Genomic DNA, 17,670 nt, shown 5'->3' on the forward strand with positions numbered 1-17,670 from the left:
AAAATTCGCCGAGAAAAGTTAGGAAAAGTGTTTGAGGTAGAGTCCCTTGTTTGAGGAGATTCTGCCAAAGAAGTCCTCTAAAAGTGATTATCATTGCCAGTATGCTCGTTCATTTGAACAGTGAAAAATGATCTTGGAAGATGAGACCTTCGTTTATCTAATTAAGCCTACCTAACCAGATAGTATTTTCTAACAACTCAAAAAAAAAAAAAAAAAGGTATTTTTCGTTTAATAAAGAAAGACTTTTAAGGGTCATCCATCGCATTCATCAGTGCAATTTCCTCTAATAAGGAGCCATACTTTTGTAGTTGAAAGTTCGTGCCGTCTATGAAGAATCAGAGCCTCAGCCACACACTCAATCAATGTGAAACGTAAGTAACTATTATTTCTTCATCAGCCTCTGAACCGTAGTCAAGTAAATTGGTGGACATAATGGCCTTTTCAGAATGACTAAATGATTTATTTTATTTTATATTTCAATGCACCTTGTTTGTTTCTGGGGTAATCAGTGAAATTACATACTTCTTTTCCTATTTGCTGGACCTAACCACTGAGAGCTAAGTCAAAAGTCTGACAGCCTTGTCAGCATGTATTCAAACATTTGACCAAGTTTGACTTACTAACTTGCTCGGACAAATTGTCTGTGAGCATCAATCTGCCCCCTCCGTATAGTTGCCGAACGACCGATGTTTACCCGAGTTAAAGGTAACCCTGTTCTCCTCCAGTCTGAATGAGATCCAGTTATGAATTTAGTCTGAACCTCGTGATTTATAGGTATAATCTCCATTAAATGGGTACTTCTTGAATCTGACTCCAGCTTTATCTATGAACTACAAAGCTCTAACCAAAGAATAAACATAGCAAAGCAAAACAATGTTTCCGGCATGAACTGTATTTCATTTCTCCCACAACCTTACTTCTACCCCACCCACCCCTGTCAAAGTTGCTCCAAGAACCACTAATGGGTAATTGTTCACACCTGCGGTGCTTCTCTGCGATCCTACCAGTGACATTGTGTTCCTCTCAGGATTTCGTGAACTGCCTTCGAAGCCCTACCGAAAACTTGCCTCAATTCTGCCATGTTCTCTTGCTTCTCAATTTATACTTTCTTTCTCTAACAAAATTGGTAAGATGTCTGACGAAAGCATAGGTGATGAACATTATAGTAATAAAATCGTCGTCCACTGAAGCTCATTCAGCCTTTTTTAACTTTGTTCAGACTGTATCTAAAAACTCAATTGGACTATTTTTGTCAAACATTTTTTTCCTTGTGTACCATAATACCAGGTCTAAGGCAAAAAGTGGCTATGGTCCGAAAATTTACCTGAGGGCCTGTGTCAGATGATCAAAGTTGTATGTGCGAAGAAAGCCAAAGTATCAATCATATGTTAATTCAATTTTGTTGTTGAACAAATATTTCAAAGTGTTTTAAGATTAACTTTGACAATGGAAGTTTTGAAGTAAAGTCTGTTCGCAGGTTCTTTAATTATACAGGCGAAGACCCACTCTCTAAGATATAATATGATATGATTTTTTTCTTTTATCCTTTCTTAGATGGAATCGCTTGCTAGTACCCGAGACGAGTTTGGCCTCTTTGGGCTGAAAGTCATAGAAGAACTAACAAAAGGAGAGGGTCATGCAGAAAGTACCAATCACGCTGCTCTAGTTGTTTCTGTGAGAAAATTGGAGAGGTATCATGGAATGTTGCAACGGATGATACCCGTTGTAGAAAATGAACTTGCAGATCATCTAATTGAATTGTCTGATGTAGTAACAGAGTTCATCAGGGAAAACAATTTTGATCAACCAGAAGAAAGCGAAAATGAAAGATTGAATCGCTTCTTATTAGGAGAGTCCTCGTCTCGTGGTGGGAGGCCTGAAATATTACTGTCCGCTGAAGAAATGACCGCATGCAGAAATACAGGCAAGTCAACTCTTTCATTTAATATATATGATAAAAAAGTGTTTACTGTCATACCAGTTCACTGAGACTTTGATGTTGAAGCCTAAGTGCTCAGTCAAAATGTGGATGCCTAAAGTCGGAAAAAGCCTATCTCGATTGCAACGTTCCAAAATTTCCACTCTGATTCTATTTAATAAAGGACAACTAAACCACATTTGCACATGAAATTGTTACTATTTACTCTCTAAATATCAAAGAAAATGTTTGACAAATTTCAAGAAAAAATGTTCCTTTATTTGCCTTTTAAAGAATGAAGTATCATTAAAGATGTGTATTATCGAAAATTGAAATTTATATTTGTCTACTATTTGCGTATTGGTTTGTCTACCTTTTTTGTCATGTAAACGTCTGGTGCTGTGTATATGAAGACAGCACCTCTGTACAAGTGTGTACAAACGGCACTTGTGCCCCCTCATAAGAACACGTATTGTCAATGATACTCAACTCCAGCTGTCGGTCTTTCTGACATTTGTCTTACAGCCCCTTTCACACAGCAAATATGGAAGCTGGAAAGGAGGTCACATGGTCGTTGCTCAATAGTCGTATATTTGTAAGTTTGGACTTTTTTTATCCAAATTTCCACTTAAATTACGCAAATAGCTCATATCAACTGATAGTTGTTTAGTCCCGACTCATCATCTGATGCTGAAAACTGCACCCCTGGTTGTTTCTGTATACGCATAAAATCTTGTCCGCACTCACTTCCCAATGACCCTTTGTACATTTTAACTTTAAGGGAACCTCATAAAAGCCTGTCTGAGCTTAAAATCGAGTAACTTAGAGAAAGAAAATAAGTGGGAGGATTGGATAATTAATAATTTGGAAATTATCTGCCTGTTATCTTTCTGCTTCCTCTATGGTCCATTTATACGAATGTGTACTCTTGACAACCAAAATAATTGAGGTAAAGTGTACCTTGTACTTTGAATTCCCACATATTCAAATACGAGTTAATGCGTTTTTTAAAGGTTTCTTGAAGTGAAAATGTAAGTTGTGCAATTTTTTTAATGTCACAATCAGAAGTGTTGCTAAAGCGATTTTGAAAAAATGGTACCATGTCTCGTCCCAGTTTCAGAGTAAAACTTACATTCAAAACCCTCCGACTTCCTCAAGGCATCCCCCTCTACCCTGTATTCATCCTGCTCGTCTCATGAACACCTTGTAGCATCCTTTGGGTCGTGTGGGGGACCTAGCCTGAAAATTGGGGTTTTCTGCTAAGCTATTGCCTTTCCTCCATGATGCATTGCAAAGGGTGAGGTATTACCTCACCCATTGAGCAGTCATATATTTATGACTGCTCAATGGCTCTCTCATATCTAGACAAGTAGTAGAATACTCATTCTTCTACTCTTATTCTTCTACTCTCTACTCACAAGGACTCTAGCCTGCTTTATCTCAAAAAATTAAATACTCTCTTTGAATTTATTCTACTGTCTAGTAATTTTTGTCTCTCCTGTTCTAGGAATGACGTGGACGTCCATGGCAAATTATTTTGGTGTGTCAAAAAGTACCATTTTTCGCAACAAATGGAAAGTACAAGAAGACGTGCATGTAAGTGACGAGGATCTTCTTCAATGTGTTGCTCACTGTAAAGCAGAAATACGAGGCTGTGGTGAAAGGTATATTGATGGCCATCTCAGAGCTGCAGGGAAAAAAGCTTCTCGGAGAAGAATCCGATTAGCTCTACGTTTTGTTGATCCCATTGGAACAGTTTTCAGGCAGCGGTTCAAAACTCAACGACGAGAGTACCATGTGAAAGGCCCTATGTACTTAGTGTAAGTTAACTCTCAAATTTTTGGAAAAAAATTAGTCCTTGTCAAGAAAGCTCTGTATGAATATATTGCACAACATGTGTTTAGCAGGATTCTTAGACACATTTAAAAAAAATCTACTTAAATCACGGCCGTACACAGTGTATTATGAGCTTGTGCTTGGGCTTGATTGACGGGTTGAGGAATTTCGTGGTCCGGAACAAGGTTGTTAATCCAACGCGGAATAGGGTGCTAGGGTGAGCCATTAAGACACGGAATCAGATGAAGAAAGTGCCCATTGCTTGACCGTTTTCTCCATGCTAAAGGTAAAATTTTTGGGTTAAAATGCATTATTGTTACATTGATTATTGATTGGTCAAGTAGATTTTGAAAAAAAAATGCAAGGGGAGCGAAAATGAAACTATCTTCAAACCACCCTGTGTTTGGTAGTTGTATTTATATTGTTCCAAAAATTGTTTGATTATTTATTCATTAATTTATTTTTTTTCTGTCTTTTTTTGAGTGATTTGTGTGGCCTAACATATATCTTGCACATTTTAAAGCAACAAGAGACTTGCTCATGAGGGTCGCAATGTTGGCGAAAGTATCTTAAGATTTCACGTTTTGAGTGCTATAAAATTTCCAGGGGAGAGCCCCTGGACCCCCTAGAGCCCACTCCTTTAGTGTCGGTCCCCATGAGAGATCACAGGCCGCTTTTTTCGGCCAATCTAGCACTGGTTTTCGGACATGATTTTTGCTGTATGTACTATTTCTTGAAATTCTTTATCTTTATAGTACCTAGAAGGGAGAAACAAGTTAATTTCTTCTAGGTCATTTGTGTTATGTCAAAGTACACTAATTTTTGGGCCCCCTTTAATATTTGGTGCGACCGCCTAGGTGGGGAAGCAGGCCCAAACATTACTTTTCAAAATACAACCTTCCATTTGTGATACAATGAAGAAAAGAGCAGACAGAAAGAAGACTTTGTACGATAGCTGCAGAAAGCCATATTTGTTTTTTTAAAAATGGCAGCCTGTCAAAGTTGAGAAAGAGTCAACTTTGACTGGTTGCCTTTATGAAAAAAATTGAGATGCTGACCTCAAGCTTGCAACAGAAGTTTGCCTTCTTTTAAGGAGGATAAAATTAATACTTTTGCCGCCACATGAACGTTTTATTTTTGTAATCCCTTTTCAAAGTTGTATTACAAGTGGGCGGTTGCTATTTAATGTAAAAATAAAGTTTGCGGCCGGAGCCCCTCGAGGGCTCCTCTCAAAATTTATGGGGGCTCAAGAAGTAGCCTCTTAGTGCCTAAGAACATCCCCTGAGTTTCAAGTTTGTATTTAAAATAAGAAAATTTTCTACCCAGATGGCTCCTTTTTTATATGCACCCTCTGTATTCTTGCTGTAGCAAAAATAAATTTATGAAGACTTAAATGTGTAATATTCGTAAATCATCATTTCTCAAAATCAAATCTGTTGGAACTTCCAGCAGCGACTATTCTCCAGCTATAAATTTTAAGAAACAATGCATGTTTGGCCTCCAGAAAAAATTAGACCTCTGATTATTTAGGACTACTCATGTTTCCTTTTCCTATTATCTGAACCAATAGAATTTCGTGGAGTCTAATGTGATTTTTTTTTTTTCCAGACACATGGATGGCAATGAAAAGATGCAGTCTGTTGGTCTTTATGTGCATGGTCTAATTGATGGATACAGTAGGAAGGTCATGTACATATTTGTTTCTTCTAATAAGAGGTCTGGAACTGTCATGAAAGTATTTCGCGAGTTTGTCAGGAAGTATGGGTTTCCAAAAATAGTGAGAAGTGATAAAGGTGGGGAAAATGTCAAAGTAGCAGAGTTCATCCTCAGTCATAGAGGGCTTTCAGAAACCTCTTTTATCACAGGCAAGTCAGTGCACAATATCAGAATTGAGAGGTTTTGGGGAGAAGTAAATAGAATTTCAGTTAATTACAGAGATTTGTTTTTGCAAATGTCGATAGAAGGCACTTTGAATCTAGATGACCCACTACATATGTACGCCTTACATTATGTTTTCATTCCAAGGATTCAATGGAGCCTCAATAGTTTTAGAAGATGTTGGAATTTCCATAGAATCCGAACAGCTCATAATAAAACTCCAGAAGAGCTTTTCCTAACGGGCACTCATCCAGAGGTTTCCCTAGTTGATGAGGATATAGGTGAAAATGAAGCTGACCCTAATGAGTATGAAGCTGAATTTTCTGTTTTTTCTTCATTCGCCGAAATGATAATTCCTAATCCCTTACATGGTGACGGAGAAGAAAACTTCATTACCCTTATCAATGCTATTGAAGCAGAAAGGAACTCTCTGTAAATAATTCTATCAGACCACAAAAAGAACACTTTTTCTGCTGTAAAAGAGATCTAAATAATTATTCTCTGATTCCCTGAAACTACTATTACACTTCACTATTGATCATTTAAGTTGCCTTTTACTGAAAAATGTATAACTGTCCTTCATTTTTCAGTGTTAAAACTAAAAAAGAATGCTTTTAATACAATTTAAATCTGACTTTTTACCCTTATAAATCTACTGGCCTAGCGCACAATCCCAAATGAGTGTAGACATCAGGTTCAAGCGTTTGATCCCAGAATCATCAGTAATGAGTCTAGAAAAAATAGCCTTATTCACCATAGGACGTGATTTCGGCATGTCAAACTTTTCTACTAATTAGAAGTTAAACAAACCGGTAGTTTAACCATAATCTGTTTTCTGTTATGTATAAATCTTTCTTGTTAACTAAATATTATGGAAGTAAGGCCTTCCAACCAACATTATGGTTATTCCCCTCAGCTCCAAGTTTTATACACTAGAATATGGGCTCCTCGAAAAAAGAAAATTTTATTTTCCTCTTGAAAAAATAGCCTTGTTCACCCTAGGACATGAATTCGGCATGTCAAACTTCTCTACTAATTAGAAGTAAAACCAGCCTGTCATTTAACCATAATCTGTTATAAATAAATCGTTCTTGGTAACTAAGTATTATGGAATTAAGGTCTTTCAACCAGCAGTATGGTTATTCCCCCAATCTCCAAGTTTTACACAGTAGATTATGGGCTCCTTGAAAAAAGAAAACTTTATTTTCCTCCTGATATCCTAACTCTGTGATCTGACCTCACACCCCACATTAATGTAAATGCAACCTACATGGAACAATTTGAAATTAACTTTCATGTTTCCTAAGTATCAGACACTTCTGTGAATTGTCTTAAAACTACATATTTTTAAATTTTGCTCTATTGATTTTTGTTTTATTTTGTTCCTCTATTCCTGTTACAATTTATACAAAAGAAACAAATAATCCCAAAACCTTAGTTTCATTAAGCAATTTCAAAAGGACAAAATTCTACATCATCAATCAATTTGGAGTTTATAACCTCATCTTTACTGTGGACCATCATACTACTGTGCCTAAGAAACAATTTTAAATTCACAATCTTATTTTTTATTAATTAAATTTTCTTGTGAATTACAGCTAAATAAAATGCCCCATATCTTCTGTGTTTTACCTATTCCTTCAATAAATTGGTATTCCATATGTTTTCCAAAATGTCCGTGTCTCCTCTTAAAATTTCCTCAAAATTTTTAGAATAACAAGATACAGGTATCCTGTAATGTTAAGGTCCATATTTTTTAATAACAAGTAATCCTAATTTTTCAACGGGAGAAGAATGGCTTGAATTTTTTCTTTCAAAAAAAAAAGTAACAAACCCTTCTCTCCATTGTCAGCGAGGAAAAGAACCTCCTAAAAACAGCTCTTTTTGACAGCAGAAATGCCGTTTGAATATATCCAGAAAAAAATTTGGCCTTGAGTTGTTATCATCTCAATTTGTTTCAACATGGCGAAAAGTTAAAATTAGAATTTTTAAAAAATGTTTCATCATTGACAGTATTTCATTTACTAAGAGGAATTGATTTTTTCGGAATAATGATATTTTCGTGAGTTTTTCGCTACCTATCGAACAGAAATTTCCTGGCGTGTGTTTTTTTTTTTTTTTTTTTTTTTTTTTTTTTTTTTTTTTTTTTTTTTTTTTTTTTGTGCCAATTTTCAAGTAGCCCACAGGCCTAATTGGACGTATTTCTGTCAAACGGAACTTTGTGCATTAAGACGTGAGCCCTGTTACGCATATATTCTTATGTGTCTCAGGGCTCATGTCTTAATGCACATAGTTCCGTTTGATAGAAATACATCCAATTGCACACTAAATAATCCACCCCCAGGTGATCATTGTCGGAGACGATGAAACTCAGGACAGGTCACCCGATTGGGAATCGAACTCATCCTATCTTTTGGTTTCTTTTTCTAGATAAGTAAAAAGGATTTTCCCAAAAGGACTACGTGCAAAACGGGCCATTTGGGACTCGGGGCGGATACCTTTGAGACTTGCCCTATTCATTCGCCTAACAATGCCCCATCTTTTCCCAAAGTTTCAAGCCCCCCAAAAATTTTAGGGAGACGCGGCGGGGGGGGGGGGGGGGTCAAAGTTAAAAACCGGCAAAATTTTCGCGAATTTATTACTCGAAAACCAAGAAGTTTTGGCAAACGCGGTTTAAACGAGCGTATTCAGCGTGACGAGAGCTTTCAGTAAATGTATAACATCATAGGGTTTTATCAACTTCAGCTCGAGTTATCGCCTCCGAAGCGCCGGAACGCTCAAAAAAGACCCCTTATTTTTTCACGTTTGGGCCGATTTAAAAAAATACAAAAGCCATTTTTTCATTTTGATGAAAAACTGATATGTTGTTCCTGACTCTTTGTAGCCCCTCTGGCTCTTTATCGCATGCTGAAGAAATGTTTTGGTCGCGAGTTACAAGAGCGGAAATAAGGAGCGAAGGTCGGGAAAATCGGCTATTTTAAACTGCGCGCGCGACGTTGATCGGAGGGAAAACGTCCCCTCTCACTCAGTTCGGCGAATCACACTCCTCTGCCGACCTCGCATTGTTGCCACATGTCTCCTGATCCGTCGCCGCGCGCAGTTTAAAATAGCTGATTTTCCCGACCTTCGCTCCTTTCCGCTCTTATAACTCGCGACCAAAACATTTCCCCAGCATGCGGTAAAGAGCCAGAGGGGCTACAGAGAGTCAGGAACAACATATCAGTTTTTCATCAAAATAAAAAAATTGCTTTTTTTTAAAGCGGCCCAAACGTGAAAAAATAAGGGGTCTTTTTTGAGCGTTCCGGCGCTTCGGAGGCGATAACTCGAGCTAAAGTTGACAAAATCCTATGATGTTCTACATTTTCTGAAAGCTCTCGTCACGCTAAATACGCTCCTTTAAACCGCGTTTGCCAAAACTTCTTGGTTTTCGAGTAATAAATTCGCGAAAATTTTACCGGTTTTTAACTTTGACCCCCCCCCCCCCCCGCCGCGTCTCCCCAAAATTTTTGGGGGTCTTGAAACTTTGGGAAAAGATGGGGCATTGTTGGGTGAATGAATAGGGCAAGTCTCAAAGGTACATATCCGCCTCGAGCCCCAAATGGCCCGTTTTGCACGTAGTCCTTTCCGTTTATAAAAGATGATACTCTTAAACTGAGAATTCACGTAAAAATAATTACTTAATTCCTAGGAAAGTTTTTTCAGCTATTACCGGACATGATATAAGACATTCCTCTCTTGCGTTTGACACACAGACTAGTGACATAGAAATAATAAAGGCTACGCTTTATTATACCGGGCGGCTAGTGACGGCGATATTTGGATCTATCTTTTGGAAAGATCGATTCTTCAAAACCAAAACATTGAATGGATTCTTTCACGCCGATCTTTCGCCTGGATCAATTCTTTTTACCTGGAATCGGATTATACAATCCTAACTTCAGAATCTGCGCAAGAAAGATGTGTTTTTTCAAGCTTCCCGCTTCAAAAACGATGCCAAGGCACAGGTGAACATTTCGTTAGAGGAGCCATTCCATCCAAATCCCTGTGCACTATGACACCACTCTATATTCCACACGGCTGATGCCAATCCGCCAAAACGGCAAAAAAAAAAAAAAAAAAAAAAAAAAAAACGGCCAAAATACATGTGCCGGGACGAAATTCTAACCATTTGCTAGCAAGCAGTGTTTGCATTCACGTTTTCCTTGCGTTGGTGAAGAAACTACCAAAAACCCCAAAAAACTTTCAGATTCGAAGGGGTAAAGAATCCGGCCAAAGTCTCAAACTTGTTGAACCAAATTTTCTTATTACTCCTAAAAGAAAATTAAAAATTATACTTTACTGAAAATCGAATGTGGGCCCCTTCATAAACGAGTGATACAACATTCACTGCATGTGTGTATGTGAGCCTCTTGTAGGAGCCCAAGCGGTTTGCTCTTTGCAACAAACGCTACATTCGTGAACGGAAAGTCTTTGAAGGAGCACATAACGTCCTCTTTCTTTATTTAACTTTTGCATTTTTTATTCAGAATCTTCATAAAATCAAAAAGAAAAGTATGGACTGATCTGAGCCTTATATGTGCTCTAAAACAATATGAAATATTTTATCGCACAAAGTCAAATATTTTATCTTTAAAATTTAAAGCTACGTAACTAATTCAATAATCATGACTCGTGCATTGGCAGAAAAGTTTTCTCAGAGACTCAGTAAATTCCCTTGCTAAGCTGCATGTATCTTCAAGTAGGCATTATACTTCTAAAAATAAATGTAGGCCCCTTCATTTCGGAGTGATGCAACAGTCATGACGTGTAAGTATGTTTAGCCTTTGCGGGGCAGCCTCCTTCCTCACCTATTTGCATTTTTATCTAAAGTAAAAAAAAATATGGATTGATCTAAGCCTTCTATGTGCTCCAAAATAATATGAAATATTTTATCGCACAAAGTCCAATATTTTTCGATTCAGGTCCTACAAATGCTTTTAAAAGAGCATGAAAAAAAAATACTCAATCGGCTGGCTAAAGTCCATTTTTTTTTCTGAGAATAGTCTTCTTCTTCAATGAGTGATGCAACAATTGCGACATTTTTGTATGAAAAGCCCTTGCAGAAGCCTTTTTATTTGACTCAGCTAAATTTTGAAGAATCACTGACGTGTCCGCAAAAATGCGTAAAAAAGATAGGTCACTGAAATTAATGCTTCATAGAGATATCCATGTCAAAACCCTCTTACCTATTCTACTCTGCGTAAAAAATAAAAACGCTATTTTCAACCATGATTTTTGTTTTTTTAAATCTTCATTAATTTTCTCTTAAAACAATTTTCAATATCTAGATAATCTGGAGTCCTTTTCGTGACGATCAGTTCATTATGCAGTGGTATATGATACAATGTTATGATAGCTTCCATTTAGCATTTTCACTGGAAAAAATCCAAACATAATTTGAAATACACTTTTCTTATGTGATTTTTTGCGTAGAATCCGAATTTCAACTTTGCCAACAAAAAAAACCCCCGGAACATCGGCCATTTTGGAAAAAACGTTGCCAAATCTCGTTTTTTTGTCAAAAAGTCTAAATATCTCGCGGAATATGCATTTTTAGGCAAAATGAGTTATTTTCAGAAAGAAAGAGCGTAAAATTTCCGATAGGAAGGGTTCTCCTTTATGAGCGTACGACAAAAATTGAAGCTTCAGCAATCCGCTGAAATTTCAGCAAATCTACCTATTTTTCACTTTCTGTGGAAATCATGCATTTTAAATTCGGCGGAAAGTAAAATTTATTATGGTTTTGCCATGTAAACGTTAGGAAACATCCCCGAGCAGCAATATCAAAAGAAAAAACCATAAAACTGTGCCCAAATTGGCATCACCTACCCCACCGCGCAGCGAACCCGGGCCTCGGCCGGGCCGTGCCCTCTTGGTCGAGTTAAATAAGGGTTGAACCCGGAACTAATTGTATGTTTGAGTTTTTTGGGCTCATTTTATTCAGGAGATCAAGGAGAATCAAATGAACCAAAATTCGCCAAAATTCTCCCAAAATTTGACCTCAAAACCCCCCCAAAACTGAAATTTGACCGGACAAATCCACGGATTTTTTACTAAAATGCTAATTATCTCAGCAACCGCACATCTGAGCATGAAAAGTAATAGGACTAATATTGAAGGGCACTAAGTTTCTCATTAGAAACATGTCAAAATTACGGGGAGTTGGAGCTCCCCCCAAAAAATCCGCTCTCTCACTGAATTCGGCGCAAAGTGAGAATATCGCGGTAACGCGCTGTTTGTGAAGAATCGCTTCAATTTAAAGGGAAATCGATACGGATGGATGTTTCGATACTTCAATATTCATAATAAACAGCATATCTGACGCAAAAAAATTTAAAATTTTCCTCCAAATTCATCGTTTTGGAAAGCATAGTGCGTACCCTTAAAATCGTCTTCGCGTAAAAACACTTGGTGAACTTGCGGCAGATAGTTGAATCACCGAGAGCGAAAATTGGGTTGACTTTGATCAGTGTCAGTTTTCACAGAGTTGTTCAATTTTCGCGCAAAAGAACCAGTTGGTAGAGGGGGAGGGGAGTAGATGCGGCGAACAGCTGACCAATATTAGTGACACTATGAGTGGCCGCGCGACGCATATCCCTTTATGATTGAAGATGTTACGTGCCTCCAGAGCATCATGCCTTATTTTTCACGCTTATGCAAATTTCATGTTGCCAAACGTGTAAAATAATCTAGAGGCATTTATTGTGTATTTTTAGAGAAATTCACTATTTAATGTTTAAATTTTTATGCCTCCTCATCGATGGACACCAAGGCCGAGGTTGCGTGAATTCTGACTGTGGAGGTTCTCATGCCTTTTGAAAAGCCGCCCTACGACAGGAAAATTCCCGAGTTTTTGAAAATGTGGAGAAAACCTAATTTAGTTAGTGTCTAGAAGACTGCCTCGGTGTCCACTCAATTTGCCAGTTTTGGTTGTAAGTCACGTGAGCGCATCCGAATTAGTATCATTACCTATTATCGTCATTTCGTACTACGGCTGAAATTTCGACAAAATTTTCCGAAAAAGCACTTTTGTTCATCATTTGCCGATAATCCGGACGCGTGTTATTATCGTTTTTAATTTAATTTGGTGTTAACGCCAAAAATGTTCTAAGATATGCTCTCGTGTACCTGGGTTCGTTGCCTTTTTAAATTGGATCCAAAATGAATCTCTACTGGGATAAACGCGTTTTTTGGAATGAACTGCTGAGTCAGGATGCAACTCGGAAGTTTTCTTATTAAATTTTAGTGCGTTTTGTCATCATTTGTCCTGCTTTTTTGTGTGTGTTTTTTTTTTTGCGATTTTTGTTCTCCCACGTCGACGTTAATTCAAATTAGTGAATCTCGCGTGGCCTCATCCGCGTCTTTCGTGAAAAGCGATCAAACCAATTTAATTATCCCGCTACAATTTCGTGAAAAACTTTGCTCATTATGTTTCATTGAATTTATTGTTAACAGTCAAGAATCACGCATTTCTTCCTAACTTTTCTCCTAAACTCGCCGACGTGTTATTGTTAATCTTATCGTAATTTCCTCTATTTCGACCACAAGTTATTCCCTGAATGCATCCCACATTTGCATGGCACATCAATCTTCATTTTCGTTTCATCGTTAATTTTTGCTAAGTCTCACATACTCTTCAGTCTTCATCCATTCAGCACTGACAAGAAACTTCTGCAGAGGAACGTGAACAATGATTAAAAAAGGTATAGGTACCTAAACCGCTAAAGTGTTACTCTCATTTAGGTACTGTTTTCATGGGCAGTCTTTCATGTTCTCTCTGAGCCTTCCCTTCCCTTCTACCCTGCTTCCCGAGCTACTTCTTTAATTGAAATTTAAAATTTTCTTTTCAGAAAATAAGTACAATTATTGGAAACTGCAAATTGAAGCAAGTTATTTTACACCTACCTTGATGACTTTTACTCGTAAAACACCACGACGACTGACTGTGCGAGTACAGGTATCGCTTAGTCTCGACGTTCCAAAATGATGAATTTGGGGGATAATTTTAAACTTTTTGCGTCAGATATGCTATTTATTATGAATTTTGAAGTATCGAAACATCTATCCGTTTCGATTTCCCTTTAAATTGAAGCGATTCTTCACAAACAGCGCGTTCCGCGATATTCTCACTTTGCGTTTCGGAGGGTCGCCCGCGGCAGAGGGCGCGGCCCGGCCGAGGCCCGGGTTCGCTGCGCGGTGGGGTAGGTGATGCCAATTTGGGCACAGTTTTATGGTTTTTTCTTTTGATATTGCTGCTCGGGGATGTTTCCTAACGTTTACATGGCAAAACCATAATAAATTTTACTTTCCGCCGAATTTAAAATGCATGATTTCCACAGAAAGTGAAAAATAGGTAGATTTGCTGAAATTTCAGCGGATTGCTGAAACTTCAATTTTTGTCGTACGCTCATAAAGGAGAACCCTTCCTATCGGAAATTTTACGCTCTTTCTTTCTGAAAATAACTCATTTTGCCTAAAAATGCATATTCCGCGAGATATTTAGACTTTTTGACAAAAAAACGAGATTTGGCAACGTTTTTTCCAAAATGGCCGATGTTCCGGGGTTTTTTTTTTTTGTTGGCAAAGTTGAAATTCGGATTCTACGCAAAAAATCACATAAGAAAAGTGTATTCAAATTATGTTTCCGGATTCTTTACCCCTTAGAATCTGAAAGTTTATTGGGGTTTTTGGTAGTTTTTATATCAGAGGTCGTTTTTGGAATGATGCGAAAAAAATTACATGTAAGTAAATGAATATGGAGAAACCGAAAAGGCAGCCGATCTTCTGGATAATAGATTTTCTTGTAAAAATAGGATTTCCCGAAGAAAATTCAATTTTCAGAAAATAAATGGTCAACATATAATTTTTACGCTGAATTCGAAAATGATAACCTTTTTCCCTGTTTCACGAGGAATTTCCGAGAAAATAAATTTTTTCCCCTAAAAAAGAGGATTGCCCGTGGAAAACTCAGTATTCTGGAAAACTTTTTTATTATGAGGAAAAAACAAGGTCATTTCTCAATTCACCGCTGTCAAGCCTTTGAGGAGAGATGGGAGCTATATATAGTCATTTTCCTTACGTTCTAGGTACATTTGATTTTACGTCAAAATTTACTCAATTAATTGAGTTTCCCCCGGAAAACTCTCTTTTTTACAAGAAAATAGATTTTCCGGAAAATCCTGATGAAGTATAGAAAAATGAATGTAATTTTTGGTTTTAGTGTGAAGAAATCTCTCACCATGAGTTGAGCCTTGTTTGCGGACGCATACCTATGTAATAGTTTGAGTTTTAACTTTAACGCAGTCATTTACTCTTTATGAGCCTTTCCCAGACGTTTATCACCGCTAAAACGAGGGGCAACATTTTTTTTTTAAGTCGTTCGACAAGACCCGTCCCATTCAATTTTTGCTGCCGAAGCCAAATATGACCTCCGATTTATTTTAAAAATTACAGATTTTCCGGAAAATGGATTTTTCTGCAAAAGGTGTTTTTCAATGTAAAATCCTATGTACAAAAGGCAGCTCTGTCGGCACGGGTTGAAATTATTCAGACAGAAAGTCATTCTATCATGAATTTTTTTTACCTTTTAGCGCAAATATCATAGCCTCTTTGAAATTTTAAATCATGGAATGACTCTTTATCTTCCAGTGATACAACACTCGGCAAATAGGAAGATACTTCCACAGAAGAAATTGACGTTGCTAATAGACCGTAGTCTAAAACTAACAAAGCCGAACCGTTGATTCTAATTTCCAGGGCCGGATTAGCGCTCAGGGACCTGAGGTGTTGCCGGGCACGAAGAGCCCCCATAATAGCGGATTACATACTCTCAAAATTGAAAGCAGTTCACGTTTCCTTAAAAGAAATGGTTCATTTAAGGCTACGACTCCCCCTCCCGTCCTAAGCCCCCGCCGTCAGTTTAATCAAGGGCAGTTGAAATGTTAAAATACCTAGCTCTCTAATTAGGAATGCCACTGATAATATGTCATTTAAGACAGGAAGATTAACTACACATACTTCCTAAAAGAGTAAGGAGGAGACTCTTGAATTTTTCCCAAAGAACAAGAACCTGATCGCCGCGGAGCGAGGGAGGGAGGGAGGATGTGTTATTTGAATCTTGTTTCTGTTTGAATCGCGCGCGGGGACGATCTGATTTCGAATGTTTTTAGAAAAGTCTGTAGGTTTTGTTTTGGCGCCAATCAAATCCGTGCGCGTGCGGTGTGCTCAGTGGCAAGAATCCCATCCTTCCACCTTGAACTGCTGAAACCCAAGTTGATGTAAGTTAATCTTCCTTCTACTTAATTATTAGATATATTTTTTTCAGGTAACAGTTTTAGTATCATGTTACAGAGATTTGTTGCCTTGTTCTTATATAACCATGTTCAATGAGGTACCATCAACAGTAGTCTCTAGAAGTGAGGTTAGACATGCGGTCACCAAAAATTTCTTGAACTTGACACGCCGCAGATCATTTTGAAATTTTGCCTTCGTCTACTGATCATAACAAGAATGCACATTAAAGGACTCATGTGAATGGCAGGTATTCAAGATTTTTTCCTCTGTTCCATGTGCCTTCATCAGGCACATTAGACATGCTAAGAACACCTACTCGTACTGTCAACCAGTCAATTGTAAGCTTGTGAACAGCATCATAAAGAAGTCAACCAGTCTGATACTTCTACTACATATACCTTAGTTTTGTCTTGTTCAGTAGGTAAACAAAATATTTCGCTCATCTCCTTCTACAGTATATTCGTTTCTCTCATCAAAATTTCACAAAAGCATGGCTGTGTAGTGCAGAAAACATTTCAGTTTCTTCTTACCCTTAACCCCTGTTATTAACAATCAGTAACTCCCCAAGAAATTTGGAATGTTCCTGTCGCGTACCTGGATTCAGCGTAAGTTAGATGGACTGATACGTCTAAGAATTCCGACTTATGCGCACTGGCAATAGCGGAATTAGTGGGAGAGCTGAAAGTGGGTTTGAAAAGTTGGAGAGTCAATTTTGTTACACCAGACCGGACGCTTTAATATTAAACTCTAAACTCACTAAATATTACAAAAAGGCAATCTGACTAGGACTTAGATTGAGCGCAGAGAGAACAGATTGAGGCTTTCGCTAAGATGGTAGGAATGGCAGTGAAGTTTTACAAGTCTCTCCAGCCCTTACGAGGCATGGATGAGAAAATAACGGTCGACATTGCATCAGCTCACCGTTACTGATAAAGAGGACATGAAATTAACTAGATGGCTAGTCTGATTGTTTGCAAATATCGGCTTAAGGCCTTTAAATGTTGGAAATTGAGAAATGAAAAGAGAGATGGAAGAAATGAGAAGAAAAAGGTTAGAAGAAAAACTTGGGGCGTTGCATGGATGTGACAGTTCCGCTTTCTTGCGAATCAGTTTCAGCTGTCATACTAAACCAGATTACATTACCTAGGAACTAAACTCTTAACTTGTACCAGCTCTCTGTTAATTTCAGGAACACGCTGTAATCTAGCGAATGATTGTACGATTTTCTGTGTGTGTCAGCATTTTCTGTTTAAGCAATTTTTTCCCTCCCTGAGAATAAATTATCAATCTACTGTAGTGGTATTGACCATACCAACAAGTTTAAAGTAAAGAATGTGCATTTCAGTGAGGAATAGCCCTTTATAAATAGCCTTTCGGGTTTCGTACTAGGTGTGAAATCTCAATCTTGACATCATTGAAATCATTGTAGGGCAGACTGTTTTTCAGTCAAACATTAATGTGGTAGGTGATCTTAATTTTCAAGAAAGGAATTTTTAATACGTTCTAATTCCTTAATTTGAGGATATACCATGATGTCAGTGATGGAATGTCCAACTATCAAAAAAATATTTACAAGTTGCCCAGAAAATGGTCATTTATTTAGGAGATTTTGGCAGTGTCTGAAAGCATCTACGCCGTTTTAACTAGCTACTGTATATCCTTCATTCTGATTGAAAGAATGAACAACATCAAAGATGAAAGCCCAC

At 37.7% G+C, this 17,670-nt stretch overlaps 1 protein-coding gene across 1 annotated transcript; it reads left to right on the plus strand.

Moving 5' to 3' along the window:
* Positions 1-6: 6 nt before the first annotated feature.
* LOC109041042 (uncharacterized) lies at positions 7-7,305 on the plus strand. Its single transcript, XM_019057205.2, has 4 exons — positions 7-371; positions 1,555-1,924; positions 3,426-3,738; positions 5,363-7,305. Exons 2-4 carry the CDS (start codon positions 1,555-1,557, stop codon positions 6,066-6,068), a joined length of 1,389 nt encoding a protein of 462 aa, XP_018912750.1. The 5' UTR covers positions 7-371; the 3' UTR covers positions 6,069-7,305.
* The last annotated feature ends 10,365 nt before the right edge of the window (positions 7,306-17,670 follow it).

This window comes from Bemisia tabaci, chromosome 3 (genome assembly GCF_918797505.1).
Source record: "Bemisia tabaci chromosome 3, PGI_BMITA_v3".
Classification (NCBI taxonomy): domain Eukaryota; kingdom Metazoa; phylum Arthropoda; class Insecta; order Hemiptera; family Aleyrodidae; genus Bemisia; species Bemisia tabaci.

What these genes read in the sequence shown, in the direction of transcription:
- LOC109041042 (XM_019057205.2), top strand. Translation starts at nt 1,555, where the DNA reads ATGGAATCGCTTGCTAGTACCCGAGACGAGTTTGGCCTCTTTGGGCTG. An exon ending in GACCGCATGCAGAAATACAG is followed by an intron (nt 1,925 to 3,425) that starts GCAAGTCAACTC and finishes CTCCTGTTCTAG; the next exon opens with GAATGACGTGGACGTCCATG. An exon ending in AAAGGCCCTATGTACTTAGT is followed by an intron (nt 3,739 to 5,362) that starts GTAAGTTAACTC and finishes TTTTTTTTCCAG; the next exon opens with ACACATGGATGGCAATGAAA.